General features: G+C 58.6%; 10 protein-coding genes across 10 annotated transcripts; 5 read left to right on the forward strand and 5 right to left on the reverse strand.

The window, feature by feature from the left end:
• Positions 1–107: 107 nt before the first annotated feature.
• On the reverse strand, positions 108–916 carry PAN0_043d6372 (GPI anchored dioxygenase; the record flags this gene model as incomplete). The annotated part of the gene is made up of 1 exon (XM_014798168.1): positions 108–916. A coding segment is annotated over one exon (809 nt), but the record flags the coding sequence as incomplete, so codon positions are not given.
• An 838-nt stretch (positions 917–1,754) lies between these two features.
• On the forward strand, positions 1,755–5,863 carry PAN0_043c6373 (cytochrome p450 cyp5293a1 protein; the record flags this gene model as incomplete). Its single annotated transcript, XM_014798169.1, has 7 exons — positions 1,755–1,836; positions 1,902–1,950; positions 2,083–2,249; positions 2,362–2,849; positions 2,951–2,973; positions 3,393–3,587; positions 3,646–5,863. The coding sequence occupies 7 exons, from the start codon at positions 1,755–1,757 to the stop codon at positions 5,861–5,863; spliced, it is 3,222 nt and encodes a 1,073-aa protein (XP_014653655.1).
• A 671-nt stretch (positions 5,864–6,534) lies between these two features.
• On the forward strand, positions 6,535–8,253 carry PAN0_043c6374 (MFS general substrate transporter; the record flags this gene model as incomplete). The annotated part of the gene is made up of 1 exon (XM_014798170.1): positions 6,535–8,253. One exon carries the CDS (start codon positions 6,535–6,537, stop codon positions 8,251–8,253), a length of 1,719 nt encoding a protein of 572 aa, XP_014653656.1.
• A 49-nt stretch (positions 8,254–8,302) lies between these two features.
• On the reverse strand, positions 8,303–9,606 carry PAN0_043d6375 (metallo-beta-lactamase family protein; the record flags this gene model as incomplete). Its single annotated transcript, XM_014798171.1, has 2 exons — positions 8,303–8,374; positions 8,455–9,606. The coding sequence occupies 2 exons, from the start codon at positions 9,604–9,606 to the stop codon at positions 8,303–8,305; spliced, it is 1,224 nt and encodes a 407-aa protein (XP_014653657.1).
• A 210-nt stretch (positions 9,607–9,816) lies between these two features.
• On the forward strand, positions 9,817–11,298 carry PAN0_043c6376 (uncharacterized protein; the record flags this gene model as incomplete). Its single annotated transcript, XM_014798172.1, has 1 exon — positions 9,817–11,298. The coding sequence occupies one exon, from the start codon at positions 9,817–9,819 to the stop codon at positions 11,296–11,298; it is 1,482 nt and encodes a 493-aa protein (XP_014653658.1).
• A 150-nt stretch (positions 11,299–11,448) lies between these two features.
• On the reverse strand, positions 11,449–13,786 carry PAN0_043d6377 (testis-expressed sequence 10 protein; the record flags this gene model as incomplete). Its single annotated transcript, XM_014798173.1, has 2 exons — positions 11,449–13,638; positions 13,739–13,786. The coding sequence occupies 2 exons, from the start codon at positions 13,784–13,786 to the stop codon at positions 11,449–11,451; spliced, it is 2,238 nt and encodes a 745-aa protein (XP_014653659.1).
• Positions 13,787–14,086: 300 nt separating this feature from the next.
• PAN0_043c6378 (uncharacterized protein) lies at positions 14,087–14,560 on the forward strand (the record flags this gene model as incomplete). The annotated part of the gene is made up of 2 exons (XM_014798174.1): positions 14,087–14,176; positions 14,264–14,560. The coding sequence occupies 2 exons, from the start codon at positions 14,087–14,089 to the stop codon at positions 14,558–14,560; spliced, it is 387 nt and encodes a 128-aa protein (XP_014653660.1).
• Positions 14,561–14,742: 182 nt separating this feature from the next.
• Positions 14,743–16,980, reverse strand: PAN0_043d6379 (translation initiation factor eIF-3b; the record flags this gene model as incomplete). The annotated part of the gene is made up of 1 exon (XM_014798175.1): positions 14,743–16,980. The coding sequence occupies one exon, from the start codon at positions 16,978–16,980 to the stop codon at positions 14,743–14,745; it is 2,238 nt and encodes a 745-aa protein (XP_014653661.1).
• An 827-nt stretch (positions 16,981–17,807) lies between these two features.
• PAN0_043c6380 (FtsJ-domain-containing protein) lies at positions 17,808–20,579 on the forward strand (the record flags this gene model as incomplete). Its single annotated transcript, XM_014798176.1, has 1 exon — positions 17,808–20,579. The coding sequence occupies one exon, from the start codon at positions 17,808–17,810 to the stop codon at positions 20,577–20,579; it is 2,772 nt and encodes a 923-aa protein (XP_014653662.1).
• A 366-nt stretch (positions 20,580–20,945) lies between these two features.
• On the reverse strand, positions 20,946–23,910 carry PAN0_043d6381 (ran GTPase activator; the record flags this gene model as incomplete). The annotated part of the gene is made up of 4 exons (XM_014798177.1): positions 20,946–22,368; positions 22,508–22,666; positions 22,768–23,609; positions 23,716–23,910. 4 exons carry the CDS (start codon positions 23,908–23,910, stop codon positions 20,946–20,948), a joined length of 2,619 nt encoding a protein of 872 aa, XP_014653663.1.
• Between the last annotated feature and the right edge of the window lie 805 nt (positions 23,911–24,715).

The following is a 24,715-nucleotide window of genomic DNA, read 5'->3' on the forward strand; positions in this document are numbered from 1 at the left end:
ACCCTAACCCTAACCCTAACCCTAACCCTAACCCTAACCCTAACCCTAACCCTAACCCTAACCCTAACCCTAACCCTAACCCTAACCCTAACTCTTGATCGAAGAACAACTGGCCAATATGGACTGCTCCGGTGTCGGCAGAGTTGGCCAACGTGTTGTTTGAGAGCAACGTAGCGTTAATGTGCGCCACGACGTGGATGTGGTGCGCTCGACCGGTGTAGTGGCCGGGGAAGATGGTCTGAAATTGAGCAGCACCGTTCTCGTCTGTGCGTTGAACACCCCGAAGGAACGTTGTATTGAGGTTGGATTCGTCTTCCACGTTGCCGTTGCCACTGGCCACCACTCCAGAGTAGACGCCGGTCGAGTTGCAGTTCCAGATCTCCCAGTACAGGTCGGGGACAGGGTCGCATGTGTTGATGTCGACGAATTGTGCATCAAGGTAGAGGGGCACGCCCGGCTGTTCGTCGGTCAGGTTGGAACGAAGCAGCTCGCCGCTGACCCAATAAGGCCCGATCGTGACTTCTGGCTGCAGGACACAGGCGTCCGTGCTGTTTGCAAAGACCGCGGAAGTGGTTGAGTTGCTCGTGATGTCAGTTCGGTTGGAGACATGGCTGGTTTCAAGCACATCAGATGCGTAGTCTGAGCCAGAGCGTCGCCGAGTAGCGTGGGCACGAAGCTGCTCGAGGAGCTTCTGTCGCCGGTGCACCTGGGTATTGACGGCGTGACGACGTTGCAGCGATTGGTGAGAACCATTGCAGCGATTGTACTGCGTCTGAGCCGAGCGCCTGTAGAGCTTGCCTGCTGCAATTTCCCGCGGAGTCGGAGGAGCCTCGCCTGGATGAGCCGAGACGACGGTTGCCGTGGCAAACAGCGCCAGCAAAAGCCCTTGGGCCAGTCCTGCGAAGTCGAAAATCATGAGAAGGATAAGAGGGCGATGGTCCAAGGGATCGATTTGTTTGAGGCTGCGACGGGAAGTTCCGCTGGTCCATCAGCTTTAAACACTTTGCGCAAGCTAGCAATGCTCATCGAGCACGCTGATCACAGCACTGGTGACCTTCCAAGTCACATGCAGCGTAGCTCACCGAAGGTCCAGCCGGAACACAGCCTGGTGCGACTTTCATTCGATACCGCCATTAAGTGAACTCATGATCGTGTGCGACCACGAGGTTCTGACCGTCTTTGGGGTTCAAACAACTGATGTGATGGTATGGGCGTGAGAGCTTTGTTCCAGGACGCCTAATCCGGACGTTGCAGCACAGATGCGTCGGTCAACATCACAACCGCTAAGCACAGCCTCGTCACCTCTTCTCTGTCAACAGCCAATATCCGAATACCTTTACCAGCAGCCGGCGACTACCGCGAGACCTTCGCTGAGATGTGCGTCCGGACTGCAACGAATCCCTCTGAGCAGCATCGCATCAGCCGCATGCATGAAAAGTTGCGCTTTTCCTGATCGTGAGACCCCATTATCAGACGGCAAGCTTCCATGCGCTACTTACAAGTCAGCAGAGGGACACCTGGTCTCAAGCCGCTGTCGCTCCAATCGCTCACATTTTTACTGACCGCGTGAACTTTTTTACTGACCGCGTGGTCTCGTCGCGTGGAAGCTTGGCTGACAGCACATGGATTCTGACAGACCGCATGGTCTAACTCACGCGAATCGCACGCGTTCACGCGTTCGATTTGGAGCAAATTCTGCGTCGATGGTGCGCATCTGTGAGGCTGTGCAAACCAGCTAGCTGATTTGAAATCGAATGCACACCAACGGAGATGCGTTTATGGAAGAAGAATCAGAAGGCATGCAAAGCCCGACGAATCCTGGACCAGTGCGAATACGTACAGCCTGTGGAGGTCGATGCGCTGATCTCATTGCGGGCGATCCGGTACCGTAATGGGGCTAGGCGCGTCCACTGCCGCCAGATTTGCGACAGACATGGCTAGGTCGATGGGGTCCGTCGCTCCAGCCACGGCTTCCGTTGCCAGCCAAAATTTGCATCCAGCGTCTCATAGGAAGCAGAGCCAGCAAAACCTGATTTTGGTCGCTTGACCTTCTCGAGACGGCGATCTATTTCCGTTTGGCAGGTATCAGGCTTTTTTCTGGACGCGCGCCAACAGGATCATGGGCCAATTCCAGCGGGAATCCGGGCAGTTCTGCCTCGACATGGTTGCCGAAGATGCCAACTCTCCAGCGGCGGAAATGTTTTCGCGAGTCACAGACAAGACGATGACGATGGACGAATTCACACAAAGTGAGTCAGTGGATTGTAGATGCTGCGATCGTAGTTACGCAGCAATAGCAAGAAGACCGTTGCTGACCTGGCCCTATTGGATTCTGAATCCTTCCTTGCCCGTTTGATACAGCAATCGACGAGATCCTCTTTGCAAACATTGATGTTACCGCAGCAGTCATCGCCTGGACGTTGATTCACATTGCTCAGACCCCTGGTGTACAGACTCGGCTTCTCCAAGACTTTGTAACGCAGGAGTCGGCGACGATGAAGGCGGACGTGCTCTTCTCCGACTACATCTGTGCTACCGATACGATGCTACACTGGACGATCATGGAATCGATGCGACTCTCGCCACCGACGTTCTTCTCGCTTCCCGAGCAGTCAGGCCAGCACAAGGTGCAACCTGGTGGAGGAGCACTACCGGCTGGGACGCCCGTCATCATCGATGCTTGGACGCTCAACCGCCGCAGCGAGGTGTGGGGAAGCAACTCGTTCGAGTTTGACCCGACTCGTTTCCGCGATCTCAAGGCTTCCGACTACCGGTACTCTCTGTGGCGATTTGAAATGGGGCCACGCAATTGCGTTGGTCAGTTCTTTGCGGACAAAATCATCAAGATGGTAAGTACAGTCGCTCGGACTCGTTTCTTGACGGTGGTGGCGCGCTGTTGCGTGGGACATGCTTGGCTGAAGCATAGCGCATTCTTCTTTCAGCCCAACAGGCTGTATACAGTGTTCTGAAAAGGTACGATTTGAAGGTGCACGGCGATGCACCCTCTCCGCGCCACGACCGAATGACCAACCCTCCTCAGGGACGGCTACTGTTCACCCCACGCAGCCTCGGCTAAGCGGGGTTTCAATTTACAAGCGCCTGACACAGACTTGCTGGTGGCGACACGTGTGTACCGCGAAGCTGGAAGAGTCTCTCTTTTCTCTTGCCCATCTTCTTCTCTGTTGCTGCACGCCTTCGTTGCTGGAATCGTTTCCCGGCTGTTCTTCTATCAAACCCAAAAAAATAAAAAAATAAAAAAATAAATAAACTTCTTCTGACCCGCCGGAAGATTCGCAGTGCTGCAGCCGAGAAGCGATACCCGAAAGCCACGCTGAGACCAAATTGTCCGAGTTCCGGGCTCGAGATTGCCGTGGTTGGCTGCCCAAATGTAGGCTCTCGACCCTGCTCGACTCTGCAGCAATGGCTACTGGCGGCTTCGACACAGAACTTCGACACGAGCAATCATCTCACGTCCGCGCACACGAACTTCCGGATCCCATCGCTGCCACCGAGGCGGCCTGCTCTTGTCGATATGAGCAGGGCAAATTTGGCGTGCGTAGAATGCCGCCGCCGCAAGGTGGCATGCAGTAAGAAGCTGCCTCATTGCACAGAGTGCCTCGTCCATGGAAGGGAATGCTGCTATAGCCGTGACAAGCGACGTCGCATCGACGACGACGCCCAGCTGCCTGCACATTCTGTTTCGAGCACTGCGTACAGCATGCCATCACCGTCGTGGCACCACTCGGACTCTGAGCTTTGGGCAGAGCCCCAGGTTGTGTCCTCTGGCTTCGCACAATCTGCTCAATCGGGAAGCGCACATTCGAGACAAGGGCCCATCTCCAATAGCAGTCATGGCGTCAACCCTCAATCCACATCCAGCAGCGGCTTGCAACTGCCTGTATTTTCTTCGACGATTGTAGAGGACCCTCTCTGCGGCACCATTCCTGACGCGATGAACGATACCTTCTGGTGGTTGGCATCCCAGTGGCAATCATCTTCAACGTGCGACTCATTATCCAGTTTGCCCGAGTGGACCAACACTTTCAACCAAACAGACTCGACACACCAATCGATCCCGAACAACGCCTCTATCGATGCAGACTCTCTGCGTCTCACCACGGGACGCAATGGCCGCGCGCAAGTCGAAGATGCTACGCCCCCCTTCTCTGCTCAAGGCCGAAACGAGGCATCTGCAGAGCTGCATCATGCCTGCAGACGCTGTCTGCCAGAACGAAGCAGGTGGCCGACACTCTTGGTAGTGTTGGAAAGGCTCTGTCGCACGGCGCATGGTGGTTCCGAGGCAGAAACAAGCCCCTTTCTATGCCTTTCAAAGCTGCAAGAACAGCTCGAGCTGGACACGGTCTCGGCGCAAGATGGCTCGGCAGGTGTCCCCGATCATTCCGAGCCCTCTTCCTCCATCCAGCCAGATCCACTCCGTTGCGCTTGGACACTGGCAGCAATCTGCCTCGCCGAGTCGATTCTGGCTTCGTCGCCGATCGAGCTCCCTCGCAATCTAACCCTAGAGGAACTCGATCATGAGCCAGACAACACCGTTCTGCGCTTTACAGTCGCTTGGGATCACTGCCGAAAAGGCCTCTGTGGAGATCCGATCGAAGTGATGCAGACGTACCGCATGATGTCGCTTGCTTTCTCAAGATGCCACCAGGGTCAAGAGCTCGCTTCTGCGTCCGTGTTTCTGGGCTGCAGAGCAGCAGCCACGTTGTCGATCCACCGCGCTGCGACGATCGCCCATCTAGGTTCGTCCCTCCGGCAGCAACAAGCGCTAAATGCCTTCTGGCACCTCGTCAGCCAGGGCTGCCACTTCCAAGCCTGGCAAGGACGAGACATGCCCATCGACTTGGCGCTTGTCGAGCTGCCCATGCCGGATCCGAAGGCCAGCATCCAACAAGAGGCCGATTCGGAATCATCTTCGCACACAGCAGCGACTGCAGAGAGTCCAAGATCGCAGTTTCTGTCCTCATCACCCGTGTTCGTCACACGCATCTGGACAAGCGTTGCAATCGGCCAGACCATCGAGCGACACTACCGACAAGGAGCAAGACTGTTGGTGCCTTGCGAGACCCGCTTGGAGGTGGCGACGCCCATGACGACCAGGCCGTCGCATCAAGAACAGGTTCACGTCAAGCGAACAGCCAAGGCTCTTGACTTTTGTGGTTCGCTTTTGCAGACGCGCGAGCCAGCAAGAGCCGATAACAGAGAGTCGCAGCTCAAGCGCTTCGTGCTCATGTTGATGCGCTACACCCGCGTTCTGCTGCACTATCCGTTCTGCCGTGTTGACATCGACCATCGCAAGGCAGCGCAGGAGAGCATATCGGCGACCGTCTCTACTGTACTTGGCACCCTACTTAGCCTCGGAGCCAAGGATGACGACGACGAAGAAGAAGATGGGGAGGAAGGGGAGGAAGAAGACGGTGGCGACGACCTGAACGGAGCCAATCATCGTAGCCGCGAGCTTCGCGGCAGTGGTCAGGATGGCTCGACTCGCTCCGATGCCCACGGCGCTATTAGGCCAAGTCTTTTGTCGCTGCGTCCCTCATCTGGATCCAGACCGGTCTCGCTCACTCAACCCGACCTGGCCCGCTCGGCCAGAGTGGACAGACACCTGCTCGAACTGTTGGCCGGGTTGAGCCTGCGTGCGCTCGTCTTCACATTGGCATTGATCAAGCATCCGTTGCTCCCTGTCGCTTCCGACTCTGCTTCGAGCGCAGACGACAGCGAGAGACAGAGGTCCGATGCGCTGCTCGCGCTTGGGGCCTTGGAACAATTGCACCAGCACGGCGTGGTGTCGCCCCCTCTGCTGCGCAAGGCTCGCAAGGCTGCGAGACTCGGTGGCGGGATTTGACCGGACTTGCACCTCTTGTAAGTAACGCTCTGCAGCAACGGACAATAAGTGCGCATTGTGCGATGAGCTCGATTCGTCACCAAACGGTGCGTGACTCTCTTGTGAGAACTCGCTCTAACGGACAGGCCATGTTCACGCCCATCCTTCAGTGAAGTGCGATTCGTGCTGCAGCTGCAAGGGTACGAACAAGCTAGAAAATTTGAAATCCGAATCAAGCTCTACATAATTTAATAACAATATTTTAAAACGACCGTGTGATTCTTCCCCCTTTCTGCGGGATGTAGCAATCTGCCCAAACTAAGACATGTCCGCGCCACTCGCTTGACACCTCCGTGCTTGTGCATATCCGAAGCCAAGTAATGCTAGCAGCCGTCTTTCAGAGCCAGTGGCGAAGAGCAAGGCCGTGAGCCATTCTTTTTTCTCATACACCGCGCATCCGCTTGTCCGTTTGTCCGTTCCGCCGGCTGCGCGTGGTGACTTGCGTCCTGTCAACGCTTCCAGCCCGGGTCGCTGTGATGACGTCCCCAGTGCAACCTCGTAATTCTCCGCCACGCCACTCGCAGGATGCTCTGGCTCCATGGATGGGCCTCTGGGCGGAGGTTGAAGCCTTCAGCCGGTTAGATGAGACGCGGTAGAGCCACATAAGCCACATAAAGATCTCAACACCTTCGATGGAACAACCGTTGTTCTTGGCATCATCGCCATCCACCACTTCTCGCAAGCTCTCGACTGCAACGATACCTGCCAATATGAGCGCGCCTGGTCCACAGAGGGCCTCGGTCGATCAAGCCGAGCACGCTGGTGCGCTTCACGCTAACTTCAGCAACTCGAGTCAGACGCACAACTCGGCCACCGATCAGCCTGACTTCCCAGAAAAAGATGGATCTCGCCACGTTTCAAGCCATGACATGGACAGGCTTTCTTCGCCAAACGTCAACTCGTTGCAAGCTGCCGACAAGCTAGAGGCAACGCAAGGTCAGCAAGGGTCGAGCTCGGCATCGAAACCCGATCAGGCCGAGACCAGCAGCCTCCTTATCCGACTCTTCCCCGTCTTCCTCATCGCCTTGCAGTTCGGCATGGACAGCACCCTCTGGCTACCAACAGCATACGAACATATCGCAAAATGCACCTCAAACCGCACTGAGACGAGCCACTACCTCAGCTTGGCTCAGCTTCTTCCCGCCGCAGTGCAGCTCTTTGTCTCTTTGCTGGTCGGTCCGCTTGCCGCGATGGCCGGGTCGCTCAAATGGCCAGCATGCTTCCTGCTTCTTTGTTCGGCCGTCGGCAATTTCATCTACTCCGTGGCTGCGCCCGGAGGCATCAACAACGTCTGGGCCATCGTCGGTGCTCGATGTCTTCTCGGTCTAGCCAGCGGAAGCGCCTCTTTGGCGATGGCATATCTGACCGTCTCCACCGCGTCGCATCAGAGGATCGAGGCCATGTCGCTCTTCCGCACGTTCGGCGGCATTGCCATGGTGCTGGGTCCGCTTCTCAGCATCCCTTTGAGTCGCGTTCACTTTGACGTCGGCCACAGTGCTTTCGAGGTGGATGGAACAAACGCGCCTACGTTCCTTGCAGCCTTTACGTCGCTTGTCATCGCGTCTCTGGTTGCTGTTCTACTCAAAGACAAGTCCAAGCCGGCTCACAACGCCTTTGTCCCGCTCATCGGCTTCTTCTCTTCGAAAGATGGACGCTGGAAGATGCCATGCCTTATTCTCGGTCTCATGCTCGTCTCGGCCTACCTGAGCGCCAACGTGCTCTTCCTGCTGTCCGAGCTCCTGGCACACCGTTGGCACATTGGCATCACCCTTGCCTCTGGAATCCAGGCGATCGTCTTTGCGCTCTCGCTCTTGGCGAGCATCGGCTGTGGTCGCATGCGCCGATTCATCGTGGACTACATGCAAAAAAGAAATACAGCAAGTGGCTCAGATGCAGCGGAGAAGGGCAAGCTCGAAGACCAAGCAGGCGCCAATCTGCATGCCGAAACGATGCTGACGCAGGCCTCGCAAGTCATTTCGGTCATCGCCGTTTTCCTCGCCATCATGTCGGTATCCTTCAAAGCGGGCTCGGCAGCAACCGCCGTCGTGTTTGCCATCGCATGTACCCTGGCCATGATGGGCTACAACATCCAGGCGGCCTCGCTTCCATCGCTGTTCTCGCAAAGCTTGCCAGCCGACGTGCGCGCGTCGTTGGTGCCGTGGTACGCGGCCACGGTCGCTGCGGGCAAGCTTGCAGCACCGCCCGTAACCGAAACGATGGGCAGCTCGAATGGTCACGGATGGGCGGCTTCTCAGAGCGTGCCTCTCGCCTTGGGACTGGGTGCGATCGTTGTACTCGCGTTGGCGTCTAAAAGGCTGGTCGGCGTCTGCTGTACCCAAAGCGCGAAATGATGCTGACCACTGTACCACACCATCCATCCTCGGAGGACCGAAGAATGCCCTAGCCTGGCTCGGGTCCTTCGTCGGCTTTAATTCCGCCTGCTTCGCCGGATGCCGCATCTCGTAGAGCTTCCTCCGACCAGCATTTCAGCCGCTCGAACCAATCCAGCTTATAAGCGTATCAGATATGTATCATTGCGGGTGAAAATGTACCACCAAGCCGTCCCAGCTGAGCTTGATCGGCGGGATGTAATGTGCGACGTTTCGAGCAGCATCTTCTTGAAGTGAGGGATATGAGCGGCGGAGTCGGATCGTCATGTTGCTCTCGCTGTCCAGTTCGTCCCAGATATGCGACCACCAGCGGACACCGCCGCCTTCTCCGGTGCTATCCGGGTGTTCAGATGCTCCGTTCGCAGTGGATGTTTGCAGCGAGTCGAGCTGAGCAGCTAGCATACCGTTCCTCCAAATGTCGACGAGCTGCTGTGTGGCGGAGTGCTCTATGCGATGAGTGAAGTCGGTGAGTAGCCCGAGCACAGGCGGAGGCGAGAAGGAGGCGAAGAACGAGAGAGCCTGCGAGAAGGAGAAATGCGAGAGATGTCTGTCCATCTTGAGGGCGTCCATGACGATGGCCTGGCTGCCGCGCATCAGATCTAAGGTTTCGGACGGAATGCTGTGACAGTCGCTGATGTAGCTGAAAGAGTCGATGCGGAAGCCCAGGCTCCAAAAGGGCGATGAGCGGCCGATGTAGCCGTGAAGGACGGGAAGCGGCTGAACTTGAAGCTCTTTGCGGCCTTGCGAGGCTGGGATGGTGAAGGAGGATTGCCTGTCGATGATGTTCCAGCGGAGAGTGGGGACGTCGCCGCCGCCGGTGGACTTGGAGCGGTCGACCAAGTAGGGGAACATGCCCGCAACTACTTGCATGCATTCTTCGGTGAGATAGATGTCGACGTGTCGCTGAATGACGCCTCCCATGGTCCATGCGCGAAGGTCGTCGAGTCCGAGGATGGCGTCGGCGTGTGCATGCGTGAGCAGGACGGCGCGAATGGAGCGGATGCCGTTCTTGGGGAAATGGACGATGGCATTCGAATAGAAGGTCTTGCCGCAGTCTATGAGGATGGTACTGTAATTCGGGTCTTGAGGATGTCGCCCGACGATGGCAGCTGCAGTGCAGCCTCTTCGATTTTTGCCCGTGGGATGACGAGTGGCATCCTCGCAGGCCGCACAACCGCCAAAGTCGGGTTGGGTGACGCAGTGAATCGCCGGTACTTGTCCGCTGGTTCCCGTGCCGAGGAAGAGGACCTTTTCGATCCAAGATGAGGCTGGCGATGGCCAGGATGGCTCCTGTGATGTGGCGTTGCTCTCCATGCCACGGGTTTGATGCACACGGATGAGGTGGGAAGGCAGTCCTGAAGAAGAGCGGAATCGGTCATTCGATCTGAGTCGAGTCGGGATGTCCGGAACTCGGGGTGCAAATGCGAAGAAGTGGAGGCGGACTGCGTCAGACGACGGCGACTCAGTCCGTGCGGAGCTCGAAACCCGGGACGGCCAGCTCACCCTTCTTATCTCCTGGCCTCCATGTTTGCTCCTCAGTCGACCCCATCGATCATGAATGCACACATTCGCACCCGCGCCCTGCTGCGAATCTTGCGCCAGGCGCCAGCTGCTGCCGCCCGTACACGCTTGCCCCCACAGCCTTTGCTTGCGAGCCGCTCGTCACTTTGCCACACCACTGCAGTGCGCCACTATGCAGTGCCTTCCAGCTTTCGTGTTCCAGATGCCGCAGAGCTCGAATCTTCCGTTCGCCGTATCTTTCCATCGGCACGATACTCGGATTCAAGCGCAAGCGCCATCGACTACGATCAAGCGTGCTCGCTGCTGACCAAGCTGCTCATCCAGCTGCGCACCACCGCCGATCTTCCCTCGGCCGCAGATCGAGAGGCCTACCAAGCCTCGGTCGACAACGACATCATCTCGAATGCCAAAGCTTGGGGTGTCGGCCCAGTTCATATCACCGAGCTCGCCAATGCGCTCCTCTCTGTATCCTCGGACCCGCGTCGACAGCCACTCGCTTTCCGCCTGTTCGAAGTCGCGCATCAGTTTGGCTCCGACGATGCCGGCTACTTTTGGGCCAGCATGGTGCTGCAGAATACCGCGCCTCCGCCTCCCTCGGGCGATGCCAAGGCGAGAGTGCAGCGTGCCTTGTCCCTCTACCAGGAGCTTTCCGATGCAGGCAACGCCCGCGGCTCGGTCGGCGTCGCACGCCTTCTGCTGCAGCGCATCCACCGCGGTCAGGTCGACAAGGCACAGTGGCCCGCTCTCATTGAACAAGCGGTCAAACTCTATACAAAGGCAGGAGATAACGGTCTCGCAGAAGCATGGTACGACCTTGCCACCCTCTTCCAGGAATCGCGCTTCAACCCACCCGATCCGAGCCGCGCGAGAGCGTATCTGAAAAAAGGTGCCGAGCTTGGTCACTCGGGTTGCTTGTTCGCGCTTGGCATGCAGCACCTGCTGGACGGTGAGGCGGGTGACAAGGCGCAAGCCTTCGACCTCTTCAAACGCGCAGCCGACCAGGGCGATGCGCAGAGCATGTTCCAGGTCGGCTCGTTCTACTTTTTGGATCGCGACAAGCTCGCGCAGCATCCCGACGTCACTGGCGGAGACAAGACCATGAAGCAGGCGCACAAGGACAGCTTTGGCGTCGACCCGGACGACGTCGAAGCTCGCTTCTGGCTCGAGCAGTCGGCTCAATCCGACTACCCACCAAGCATCTTGCAACTGGCCACCTTGCTCGGTCAGCATCGCGCGCTCGACCCCGGCGCTCACCAGAAGCGCGGCCTTCGCACCATCGACAAGGCCCAAGCCGACCAGCTCTCGTATGCCCTTTTGGCCAAGCTGCTCGCAATCCTCAAGACGTCCGGCAACCTGCCATCTCTTCCTTCGCAGAAAGGCCAGTGGTCCAACAGCCAGTTCAATGCGCTCATCCCGCATGCCCATGCCATGTACGAAAGGCTTGAAAAGAAGCTCGGTGACGCTCCTAATGATAGCGCCCTCTGACACGCATGGCTCGCTACGTACCCACTTTCCCACCGTCAACTTCTCCCTGTTCGTCTTACGAGCTGTATCGTTTCAAGCAGGGCTGCACGGTGCCAATTGGTATAATCCATTGATCTATGATCCAAGCGATGAGGTGCCGTTGGTTGCTCTTCACGGGCTTCGAATTACAGATTGGCGTGCAGATGAGATGGCCTTGTCGAGCCTGCCATCGCAAGTTCGCAGCAGGACCGAGTTGTCGAGTGCCAGCTTACGCAGAAGAGATGGCAGTTTGTTAAATGGTCCGGGGCCCGACACCTTCTTGGTCGGATGCGTGACCCAGTAGAAGGGTGCGAGCTTTCCAAACTCCAGAGCTGCTGGGGGCGAAGGGAGGAGCAAGACAAAGTGGAGAAGCTCGAGCTGCAAGCCAGCAAATGCATGACCACTCGAGTTGGAAGCCGCTTCCCAAAGGTTGCGTGGAAGGCCCAACAGTAGGGTCTGAAGGATGCGATCGCTTTCCGCCTGGGTGAAGGGGGTCTGAGCCCGCAGCTTGGACAGAAGATAGGCGCGAGCGAGGAATTCAAAGAGGATTGGCTTGACTCGATGCTGCGTGGAGTACGCCTGGTAGGCGGTGAGGAGGCTGTCGAGTAAAGTCTCGTGTTCCGCGCCAAGCAGGAACCACAAGGTGGGCAAGAGTGCATGGAAGGTGTCGGCGTCAAGCACACTGGCGGCCGAGCCGCCTACGCTGCCAAGCGAGACCGTGCCTTGCTCCGTGACTGGCACCGCGAGCAGCTCCGAGACAAAGGCTGCGACCGCAGCGACCTGGACGTCGACGTTGAACTTGTACTTGGCCTTTTGCGAGTCTTCCGTGTTGATGGCGAAGAGCGCGGCAAGCTCGGCATAGGCGAGATCCATCTGCACGACGAGCGACTTTGCCTTGTGCGACAGAGTGCTGGACCAAGTGTGGCTGCTGAAGGGAAAGTAGATGGAAGCATGGCCGAGCAAGTTTGCGAGCGAGGTGCGCGCTTTTGAAGTGGGGGCCGACGCGCCGCGCCAGAGAGTCAGGAGGAGCTGGATGATCTCAAAGATGAGTTGGGAAGGCGTTGAGAGCCCAACGTTCTGGCCCCGCACCTGATGGGAGAGGTCGAGGTCGGGCTGGAACGCCGCTGGAGCCGTGTCAAGGAAGGAAGCGAGCAGGATAGGGTCGAGCAGCTCGTACAGCGCCAATGCTGCCGACTGAGCAGCATGGGAGCCCGACGAGCCATTGCCAGCCGAAGCCGATAAGGAGAGGGCAGCCTGCAAAGAAGCGAAAAGGTCGGACTGCTGTACGGATGTGCCGGAAGTGGAGTCGAGGTCCATCAAGGTCAAAGTTGACATCTCGCTGTCCGTCCAATGCGAAAGAGAAGCCTGGGTGGTGGAGCCTGAGTTGACATCTGGGTGCGAACGATCCTTGGCTGCAGATGCGAAGACGGAGAGGGTGCGGGTGCGGTTGGAATTGGTGTGCTTGCCGAGCAGGGATTCGAAGTGCTCAAACTCGGCTGTAGAGGCAAAGGCGGAGCGGAAGAACCAGGTAGGGCACCTGGACGAGTGGTCATCACCGTCGCTTGAGGTGGTGGGAAGGGCGTGCGAGAGGAAAGTCCTGAGTGAGCTGAGGATGAGGAGTTTGGCAGCGGGAGCCAGGTCCGTGGCAGTGATGGAGACGGCGTTGCCTGATCTGCGTGTGACTCCGAGGAGGTTGAGGAAGCAGTTCATGATCCTTTCTCCATGCGGCTGATGTGCTGACGTGCTGGGTCCTGCGGCGACCGGATTGGCCGCCGTTGAGGTGCTGGCCTTTGACATGTTGAAAACGGCGTCTTGCCAGCCTGAAGTTGCGGTGTGGGGCAGGACATCGAGGCAGACGTCGAGCACTTTGATGGCGTCCAGCCGCACTTCTGGGTAGATATGACTAAGTGCCGAGGTGGTGTAGAGCAGCAGAGTGTTGTGATATGGACCGAGCAGCTGCAGCGGGATCTGCGGCAACATCCATGCGAAGAGGAGATGCAACTGCTTGCGGACCGTGCCGTCGTCGTCGCCGATGCAGCGAGACAGTTCCGGCACGAGCTGTGGCGCAGCCGATAGCATCAAGCTCGGGTGGAGCGTGAGAATCTCTTTGATGCCTGCGACCGCATCCCTTCGCACGCCCGCCGAGTAGTGGCGGAGTTGGAGCGCGAGATCCGCTACAGTGAGGTTGCGCGAGTTGACGAGCTTGCCCGACTTGTCGGCATTGATCGACTGCTGCGGCAGCGCGATCGTCTTGGCCTTGAAGGACGTGTCGGTCGCATTGTTGGCGGCTTGCTTTCCTTTGCCAAGCTTGAGCTTGGTTTTCTGTTACGAGAGCGACACCGAAGGGGGGCCAGACGTGGGCTCTGCATTAGTGACCTTGCTCTTGGGAAGCCATCCAACAACCGCCTGACTCGGCACTTACCTGGAAGTCTGCCTTCTTTTCCTTCTGTCGCTTGGATGCTTTTGGCATTGCGATGTGACCGTGACGATGCGCAGAAGCAAGGAAGGGGGTGAGGGCTCGTTTCATCGAGCAGGACCCCTCGGAAGTTCCGAAATATTTTGGCCGCACCCTTTCGGCGCTCTTCCGACTTCCGCAAAATCACACTCTTTGCTGCAGTCCGCAGTGCCGTCTAGGTGGAGATCTTTACCTAAGGCTCCCGAGCTGCTTTCTATCCCTCGGCAGTCACACCTTGACCTGTGATTGCCATCTTCCGTGATCACTTCGCGACACGCTCCCTGACTCTAGCTCCGTCGTCACACGCACGCCAAGATGCCACCCGCAAAGAAGCTCACACAGGCTCAAAAGGAGATCCTGGCGCTGTATCGGAGAGGTCTCCGCATGATCAAGACCAAAGAGCAGGTAAGCAGCTCGGCCAGCTTTCGGGCTCGACCCGGCGTGTCAACTGACAATCATCGTTGCATTCGCCCGCGCATCCGTGCATCGCAGGAGCATCGCAGAGACTTCACCATCTACTTGCGCTACTTCTTCAAGCATCCCTCGTGGGGAGGCGGCCTTCGCAGGAGAGACTTTGCACAGATCGAATACATGCAGCGCAAGACGGCGAGATTGTTAGAAACCACCTTTGAGCCCAAGTCAGTCAAACACATCAATCTTCCCAAGGACATCGAGCAGGACATGCACCAGCTCGGCCTCGCTCATTGGAGACACAGCTTCCGCGACGCCGCCTCCGTTTCAGCCGATTCCAACCCTTCTCCTGCAGCCACAATACCCAAATCGACATGAACATGGGTCGCCATCTCGCCCGAGTTCAATGCGGTCGCAGTCAATCTGGCAATCAAGTCATGTGTTTTGGATGACAACCGCATTTTATAGCAGAGTGCGTTGCCATCTATAGACAGAATGCGTGAGGACAAGGTACAATCACAGAATCGACGCGCCCGGGGGAGAAGCGAGCAGAACGTACATCAGGCGAGCACCTCCTCGGTCTCCTCGATGATCTCCTCCATCCACTCTTGCACCTCCTCGGTCGCCTCTTCGGCCAGCTTCTTGGCGTGGTCGACACTCTGTCCGACCGCCTCGCGTCCGAGATCCTCGCGCAGCTGCTCGAGATCGCGACGCGAGCGCGCACGCCACGCCTTCCACTCCTCGAGGATGCGCTGGTACAGCTCGCGCTCCGCCGAAGCGAGGTTCGACTCCTCGGCCGCATCCTCCTCCTCGAACTGCTTCGAGTACTCGCGCAGGTTCTTGCGCACCTTCTTCTGGTCCTCCTTGGACAGCAAGGTGCGCGGGCGCGGGCGCCAGAGGATCTGCTTGAATCGGTCCTGGATGTGCTTCTGCAGCTCCTGGCCCTTGAAGTCCCAGATGGCGAAGCCGTTCTCGAGCGAGTGGCGCCACACGGAGGCCGAGGTGGCGACGTAGCGTCCCGAGGGATCCCACTCGAGGTCGGTGATGCCGTAGTGCTCACCGGTGCCGATCAGCTTGACGTCGTCCGCCGGGTCGGCCGAAGGGTTGCCCTGTCGCACCTCGTGCATGAAGTCGACGTCGTACCACTCGAGGTCGAACTTTTGCGAGCTGCCGAGCGTGGCGGCGACAATGTGGCGACCGCGCGGCGACCAGAAGAGCGTGTTGAGCGTCTTGTTGTCGAGCACCTTGAGCGGGCGGAAGTCGCCCTTGGGATGGAGGTGGTAGAAGTTGAGCTGGGTCTTGATGGTGATACCGGGCGCCGGCGTGCCGAGCTGCGGATCGTTGCTCGAGATGAGCGCAAAGTGGGTTCCGAAAGGCTCCCAGGCGAAGGCGGTGACGGGGTCCTTGAGCTCGACGACCTCGACGGGGAACTCCTTTTCGCGCACGCGGAAGATCTCGAGGTTGCAGAACATCGACTTTTTGGTCTTGGTGTGGCGGTCGACCTTGACGCAGAGGTAGTCGCCCTGCGGGTGCCAGTGCAGCTTGCAGTCCGAGACGTTGAAGAGGTTCTTGGATCGCAGGATCGTTCTCGAGGGCACGGCCATGACGGTGACGCGCGCCGGCTGGTTGGCCACCTCGGGCTGCCAGAAGACGATCATGTTGTCGCGGGCCTTCTTGTTGGGCTTGCCCGCCTCGGCGACCTCGCGGTCCTTGTCGCCCATGGGGCACCATTCAAAGTCGACGACGCCCTCGACCTTGATCGACTTTTTGTCGAGCAGGCCCATGGACGGTGTCTCGTATACGCTGATGGCCTGGCCGGGGTTGAGACGCGCGCAGTACTTGTCGTCTGGGCTCCACTTGAGGAAGGGCCAGGAGAAGCCCTTGAGCTGGCCGGGCTGACCGTTCTCATCCTGGGGCACGGGGAAGGTGCGCAGGAGGTGGCCGGTGCGGACCTCCCAGACGGCGATGCGGTTGCCCTCGTCCTCGGGGCCGAAGAACTGGGGGCCGATGGGAGCGTTGTCGGGGACCTGGATGGGCTCGTGGGACCAGGTGACCATGAACTTTTCGCTCGGGGAAAAGTCGACGAGGCGTGCGCCCGGGTGCGGGAAGCGCATGAAGCGCTCGCACGAGGGGCCGCCCCAGATCTGGATGCCCTGGCGATGGAAGGTGGTGAGGAAGGTGCCGAGCGGCGACCACTGGACGTAGCTCTCTGTCCAGCGCGGGCGGCTGTGCTCGACCTGGGGATCGGAGGAGCGGTTGTGCCAGGCGATCTCGACGTCGTCGCCGCGGCAGATGACGAGCTGGTCGCGGCCGGCCGGGTCGGCGAGCCAGGAGCGGAGGTGCTCACGCGGCTTGAACTCCTCCTCGGCGGGCTCTTCGTAGGTCTCGGAGAGGCTGGCGAACTTTTCGACGTCGGTGAAGCGGTGGACGGAGAAGCGGTGCTTCTTGTCGAAGGCGTAGCCGTCCATCTGGCGGATGGCCTGTGCGGCGTCCTCTGCGGAGGCCATCTCGACGAAGAGGTAGCCCTTGGACTCGCCGTTGTCTGCGTAGGGGATGTGCATGCCGTCGACGGCGATGTCGATGCCTGCCTGAGTCTTGAAGCGCTTCTGGATGGTCTCGAAGAGCTTCTGCTGGCGCGACTCGGTGATGACGGGGACGCCCTCGATGACGATGACATCGTCGAGGCCCTCGTCGAACTTGACCGAGTATTTCTGTTCAATGTCGGAGAAGTCGATGTCGGCGTCGTCGATGATGTCGAGCTCGTCGACGCCGTTTGTGATGTCCTGGACGCTAGGCATGTTGTAAGTGTGCGGGGGTTGGAGAAAGAGTCGGGGCTAGGGCGGACGTTGCAGCGAGTGATTCTGCGGTTCTATCAGAGACACCCTCGTTCGCAGTCGGACAAGAGGTGGCTGTGTAGACCGAAGAGCGACGTGTCGGCGTTGGCGGAATGTGCGGGCCAGCCAATGATGACAGGTGAAGAAGTGGTCTATACGACCTTTTTGTGAGAAGCTGTCGCTGAAGGGGAGAGACGTGGTGGTGAAAAGGAGCTGTAACGACGACTTGCAGGCACAAGTCTCTGCACCGACATGGACACCAGCGCTGGCCGCCCTCTTCTGCCTCTGCGGCAAGTGCTTCGAGTCTCTCGCGCTGCGCTTTGCTTGGCTCCGCCTGGCCCTTTGAGCTCGTCCTGATTTTTTCTTCTCCTTCTTCTGTGCAATCCTTCCGGCTCGTGGTGAGCGGAGAGACGCGACTGGCTGTGCAAATGACTGATCTCAGAATTCTTCACCAAACTTGAAAAAGCAAAGGTCAACGCGTTCAGACACCACTCGTGCGACAGATCAGATCCCAAGCTTGCCAGGGTCTGAAGCTCGAGAGCCAGGGTCGCGAGGCTGCAGCTCCTTCCAAAAATTTTGGAAATTTCACCGTGAGCCAAGGAGGAAGAGGAGGCCGAAATTTGTTGCGGAGCGGATGCTGCATGAGGAGGAGATTCAAGGTTCGAGGCTCGCGGCAGCTGTGCGCTTTGCGAGAGTGAAGGTCGGCGCCACCGGCTGAGCATGTCCACTTTCCTCCACCATCCCGCCCGGCCTCTCTCTCCGCACGTCGCAGCTGTTGCCGCTTCCTCGCAATGGGTAAGAAGCAGCAGAAGAAGACGGCCAAGGGCCGTCTCGACAAGTTCTACTGGCTTGCGAAGGAACAAGGCTACCGCTCACGTGCGGCTTTCAAGCTCGTCCAGCTTAACAAAAAGTACAACTTCCTCGAAAAGGCTCGATGCTGCATCGATCTCTGTGCCGCGCCCGGAGGTTGGCTCCAGGTCGCTTCCAAATACATGCCCGCCAACTCGCTCATCGTAGGTGTCGATCTCGTTCCCATCAAGCCCATCCCGAGGACCATCACCTTTGCAGAGGACATCAACTCGTACAAGTGCAGAGACCAGCTCCGCCAGATCCTCAAGGACTGGAAGGCCGACATTGTCATCCACGACGGTGCTCCCAACGTCGGTACCGCTTGGGTCCAGGATGCCTACGCCCAGTCCGAACTCACCCTGCAGTCGCTGCGTCTCGCCGTCGAGTTCCTCAACGCAGGCGGAACCTTTGTCACCAAGGTTTTCCGCTCCAAAGACTACAACAATCTGCTCTGGGTCTTCAACCAGCTCTTCAAAAAGGTCGAAGCCACAAAGCCCTCCTCCTCACGTAACGTCTCGGCGGAGATCTTCGTCGTCTGCCAAGGCTACAAGAACCCTGCCCGCATCGACCCCAAGTTCCTCGATCCACGCCATGTCTTCAAGGAGCTCGACCCCGCCACCCTCGCACAGGAGGACCAGGAAGCCGGCGTGCCCCTCAGTCTCAAGGGCACTTCGGCCGGTAACGCGCACGCCAACGTATTCGCACCCAAGAAGATCCGCAAGAACCGTGAGGGTTACGCCGACGGAGACTATACCCTTTTCCACTCCCTCGACGCCATGGATTTCATCAAAGGCCAGGACGTCATCGGCATGCTAGGCTCCTACAACGAGATCTCGTTCAAGTCCGACGAGAGCAAGACGCTCCTCGACCTCCCCGACACCACCCAAGAGATGCGCGACAACTGCTCGGATCTCAAGGTGCTTGGCAAAAAGGATTTCCGCAACCTCATGAACTGGCGCAAGGAGGTCCGCCTTGCCCTCGGCCTCGACATGCCCAAGTCCAAGCAGAAGGACCTTGCCGAGCAGATCGAGACCGTCGAAGTCGAGGAGATGGACGAGGACGACCAGATCGACGACGAGCTCGCCCGCCTCAACGAGGAGGCCGCCCGCAAAGCTCGCAAGGAGAGGCGTCGCAAGAACGAGCTGCGTCAGAAAAAGATTCTCAAGATGCAGCTCCAGATGACCACACCCATGGACATCGGCATGGACGTCATGGACGACCAGCTTGGCTCCGGTAACGGTGACATCTTTGAAATCGGCTCGGGCGAGAAGGTCTCCAAGAAGGCACTCATGCAACAGGCTGATCTCAGCGACGACGAGAGCGACACCATCGTCAGCTCGCATGACGACGACGACGACGACCCACAGGCGCGTGCGGCACGTCTCGACGCCGAGATGGACGCCCTCTACGACGAGTTCAAGCAGAAGCAGTCCGACCGCGACGCCAAGTTTCGCGCCAAGCAGGCTCGCCTCAAAGACGCAAAGAACGACTCATGGCACGGTATCAAGGACGACGACGAGGAGGAGGACGATGACGACGCCGAAATGTCCGAAGACAGCGAGGGCGGCTACGACCTCGTTCAAAGGCGCAAGGAGCAGGAAGAGACCTTCGACACCGATGACGAAGAGGACGAGGAGGACGAGCGTCTCGAGCGTCAAGCTGTCGAACAGATCAGAAAAAGAAAGCGCGACACCGACGCTGCAGCGCTCGCTCAAGCCGATGTTCCCGCCAAGCCGTCCAAGCGCTCCCTCGTCAACAGCCTCACCAGCGACGCAGATGTCACAGCGCAACAGAGCCGAGAGGCGTCCATCTGGTTCGACAACCCTCTCTTCAAGGACCTCGGCCTGGATGCACTGCCCGCAGATGAGGAGCCACTCGACGATGACGAAGATGCGTGGGAGGAGACGGACGCGGAAGAAGAGGACGAGGAGCTCAGCGACGACGGTGATGCCTCTGACTCTGGCAGCGGTCTCGAGCATGATGACGAGGAAGATTTTGAAGTCGTGCCTCAAGATCACGAGGAGCACGCCATCCCCGACGAGGAGTGGGATCTGGACGGCGAGGACGAGGAAGCCGGCAAGCAGAAGCGCATCAAGGACCACGGCCTCGCCACAGCCGAGGCTGTTGCACTCGCACAAGCGCTCGTCAACCGCAAGATCACCAAGGAGGACCTCGTCGACCAGGGATTCTCCAAGCACAACTTTGTCGACAAGGACGGCTTGCCAACCTGGTTCCTCGATGACGAGCAGAAGCACTACAAAGCCAACATCCCCATCACCAAGGAGGCCATGCAGGCTCTGCGGGATCGCGAACGAGCTCTGGACGCTCGACCGATCAAGAAGATCGCCGAGGCCAAGGCGCGCAAGAAGATGCGAACGCTCCGACGCCTCGAAAAGGCACAGAAGAAGGCCGAGACCATCAACGATAACGAAGACATCTCGGAAAAGGAAAAGTCGTCGACCATCAACAAGCTGCTGGCCAAGTCGGTCAAGGGCGGGCAGAAGAAGAAGGAGGTGCAGCTCGTCGTCGCCAGGGGTGTCAACCGCGGTCTCAAAGGACGACCCAAGGGCACAAAGGGCCGCTACAAGATGGTCGATCCGCGCATGAAGAAGGAGCTTCGCGCGTTCAAGAGGAAGGCAAAGCGCGACGGCAAGAAGCTCGGGTCGTCCAACTCCAAGCCAAGGGTTGCAAAGGGCTACGGACCTCGCAACTGATTGTCATCAGTCATCTACGCGAGCACGGGAGTCGCACTCTCGCTCCTCTCCGTTTCGCTCAATTGGAGCGCCTACCTTCTATCTTTGCAGGTCTCCGGCGCTTGTGGTCACGCAGCATCATCACATTGCAATCTACAGAGCATTTACATCTCAGTTTTGGCCCGTTACAGTTCAGCATCTTCTTCCATGATTCGTTCCGATGCCAGAAGAAGCACGCGCAGATTCGCTCGAGAAGCCGTGTGCATGTCGTCAATTTCGCGCGCCGTGTGCAGAGGGATCTTCGCTGACGTTTACAAGGAGTATGCGTATGCAGGCGAGGTGAGGTGAGACGGCGCCAAGAAGGTCAGAAAAGCGGCATGTGACCACCTACTTTGACTCTTTCTCCGAGGGCAGGTCCTCGGAGGGAGCCTCGAACACGACGGTGGGAATGGACGCGGAGGCGGAAGTGGATCCCGCACCGGCGCTGGTCGTATCGGAAAGGAGCGGAGCTGTGCTTTCGTGCGACGCCGCGGCTGCTGCAGCTGAGCCCGAAGATTTGGTGGAATCAGAGCGCTGCAGATCGGTCGTTCGCGAGCCAGAGCCCTTGTTCGCCGAGAGCCGCTGATCGAGCGCTTTCAACGCCATGGCACGTCTGCGCTCGGCTTCGGCGCGGGCGCTGCTGTGCGCAGGAGCCTGCCCGTTGACGGAAGCCGACTCGAGGTCGGCATAGTCTCCACCTGACCATGGCTGGACCACGCGGAGCTTGACGAACAAGTTGAATAGGGTTGTCGAGATGAATTGGACCGGCTTGTGAGCGAAGGGCGGGAACCAGTTGACAAAAGCAAAGGCCTCGCTGCGATCACCCCTGAGGCCGGACTCGTTGACCTTGAAGAATCGCAGGTAGGCCCAGGAGATGAGCCATCCGAACTGAATGAGGATCCATGGCGAGGTGTAGCCGAGGAGGCACATGACGTTGCTGACGGTCACGTAGAGCATGGGCAGATCCTTGACTCGAATCTTGACAGCTCCGCTCAGGACCTGGACCTGATGCTCTGGGATGAGCTGGGTGAAGGCCACGAGAAAGGCGGTCTGAAGTGCCTGGAGCCCGTGGAATTGGATCCCCCAGATGAGCACCTCCTTGCGGAAGACGCCGAAGAGGAGGAGCTGCAGGCCCCATGCAATGATGTTGCTTCCAGCGAGGACGACGGCGGCAAACTTGAAGAGCTCGATTGCGCCCCACTGACGCTCGAGATACCGTGCTGCGAGCGGTAGGGAGACGATGGAGACGAGAAATTCGAGGATGGACGACTCGCAGAAACTCGATGTGAGCAACGTCCAGGGATACCAGAAGCTCGCGCCGGGGACGATGACGAGCCAAGGGAACTGAACTGCACTAGCCGTGCCGAATCCTAGACCGGTTCGCAGACGCAGGAAGAAGAGAAGCAACGAGAATGCCAAGAGCGCCGCGGTCAAAGCCCTCGATCCCGGCGGGACATTCTGGAGCAGCGTAGACAGCGAAAAAACCGCCATTGTGCTGCAGCCTATGCGTCTCCACAGGTATTGGGTGTCGGGAAGGGAAGCCCTTGCCGGATGGGTCGAGGAGTTAGGTGGTGATGGTGGTGTCGAGACCGGACCAGTGCGTATTTTGGCCAGGCTCGGTGAGACCAACTCTCGGAGGTGCGAATTGGAATCGAGGCCGAAACGACGAGCGCGTATCGATTCCGAACCGCGCTGTACTGCAAACGATCTAACAAGATTTGACCTTCGCGCCTCTCCCGTGTCCTCCTCGGAGCTGTCCCTCAGACTCCATCTAGCGCGGACAAATGCGTCTCGTCCTTCGCAACACGATTGCGCGATATGTGTACGACGGCTCATCAGCCCCGCAAGGCGACAGAAATTAGAGCGAAAGGGCGGTATCTATGGTCCGATTACAAGCCATCTAGTCTCACTTTGCGTCTGTGAGGCTCGTCTTGGCCAGCGCAGAGGCGAGCTCGTCGGTGTCGTCGACCTGTGCCGAGGACTTTGCGGAGCTTTCTGCGTCCGCCTCCTCCTCGTCCTCGTCCGCATCCTCTTCATCCTCGCCCTCGCTCTCTTCGCCTTCGGGGTCCCTGTAGCAGCGAAATCAAGAAGAGAAGGGAGAAAATGTCAGCTTATCGATGCGCTAGGTGTGGAGGCGGCAAGGTTGCGGCCACGATAGCTTCGGACTTACATCTCGTCCAGCTCGAGCAATGCATCCTCGTGGCCGTGCTTGGCGAGGGCGCTCTTGATCTTGTCGATGCATTCGTCCTCCTCGTCCGCCCAATTGCCGTTGATGTCCAGCTTGGTGAGGCTGGAGAGATGGAGGTCGATGGCGATGCCGAGTTGGTCGAGCACCTTTCGGTCGAGGTCGCAGTACTGGACCTGAATCGTCTCGAGCGCGGGATTGCTGCCGTTGGCCAGAGCACCAAAGACAAGCGCGCCCCCCTTGGGCTTGAGAAGGCAATCGGACAGGTTGAGCGTCTTGAGCTTGGGCCACTTGGGCAGGCATGCAGCGATGGCGCGCGAGCCACGCAGCGTGGCGGTGTTGTCTTGGAGGTCAAGCACTTCGAGGTTGGGACACGAGGCGAGGCCCTTGCTGATGGCCTCGATGCCCTCCATGCGGATGCCGTTCTGGAACATGCGAACCTCGACGAGGCCGCCGTGCGCTGCGTACGCCTTGGCCCACACGGGTGCTGAGCCGTTTTCGAGACGGTTGCGGCCGCAGATGACGGTGCGCAGCTTGGATTCGAGGCCCTTGGCCTTGAGGTTCTGCGCGGCTTCGTAGAGGGCTTCAGCGACGATGGTACCTCCAGTGATACCGAGACCGTTGTTGTTGAGCTTGAGGACGGAGAAGCTGTGGTTGTTCTTGAGGAAGTTGACCATGGGCTCGGCGGATCGACCGCCGAAAGCGTTGTCCGAGAGGTTGAGCTCTACAAGGCTGGCGTGGTCGGTGAGAGCATCGCAAAGGGCACGAAGCGCATCGGGAATCTCGGAGATGAGCCTACCGGTGAAGATATCGGCAAAGTCGGCGACCTGGACGCAAGATGGGTTGAAGCGGAGCGGTGGTGCGAGGTCAGGGACGCGGGCCTTCCAAGCTCCACAAGACTCCTTGCCAAGACAGTGAATGAGAGAGACTTACCTTGAGCGTCTTCTTGTCCTTGAGAACATCCGCGAGCGCCTGACAAGCCTCGACACCGAGCGTGTTGCCGCCGAGGTGGACCTCTTGGAGATCTGCGATCTGCTGGAGTGCGTCGAGGTGCGGCTGAATGTCGGCCTTGGTGTCGAGCTTGAGGCCCTTGCCGACGAGGGAGAACACTTTCGAGTCGCCAGACATGATGAGATGATGTGTGCGTGACGATGAGGGAAGCGGAGGTGCTGGTGGAGGATGTCGAGCAAGTGTTCTGTCGGTTGCGAGGTGTGTTTGTCCTTGCAGACGCTGGCCGAGATTCGAAAGTAACACAATCACGAGAGTTGCACCCACGCATGTACGCTCTCTGCCTAAATGGCATTAGATCTCCCGATTTCTACGTTGGTCAGGGAGGCCAGAAGACTGATTCAGATCCGACAACGAGTCTCGCGCGACACGCCGAGCGTGTCTGGCTGCGGCAACCGCCTCATCCGGTGGGACACTCTCTCGGCCACATACTCGGCCTCACGGCTATCACCTCTACTCGAAGCCTCTAGTCGCATCGATCTCCTTCCAACATTCCCTCGAAGCATTGGGCGGTCGCGAAGAAGGAACTGTCCGTCAAAAGGCGCAGTCAAGGCTTGCGACGCCTCCACGCACTGGGGTAGCTACAGCAGGCTCGAGGTTTGCGCGACTGAGCCAGCGTATCTTTGTGCCCATCCTCAGCTCAGCTCAGTCCAACTGCGCAGTCGAGTGCTCGCTGGACGGAGGCTCGACCTCCGCGCTAAGTTAAGTCGAGTGGCGAGCCGCAAAGGGAGTTTGGTTGGCGTGTGCGCGCGCCGTCCAGTGCTTCTGCAGAGCAAGGCAATACAAATTCCACATCGAAATGGGAGATCTGCTCAGGCCAACGGCAAGACGAACAAGTTCCCGTTTGTAGATCTTGTATTCACCATTAGGAATGGCGGACTAGCGACAGGTTGAGCGCGCGCAGACGTGCAGCTCCGAGACTGCT

This window comes from Moesziomyces antarcticus, assembly GCF_000747765.1.
Source record: "Moesziomyces antarcticus DNA, scaffold: scaffold_v10043, strain JCM 10317, whole genome shotgun sequence".
Taxonomy (NCBI): domain Eukaryota; kingdom Fungi; phylum Basidiomycota; class Ustilaginomycetes; order Ustilaginales; family Ustilaginaceae; genus Moesziomyces; species Moesziomyces antarcticus.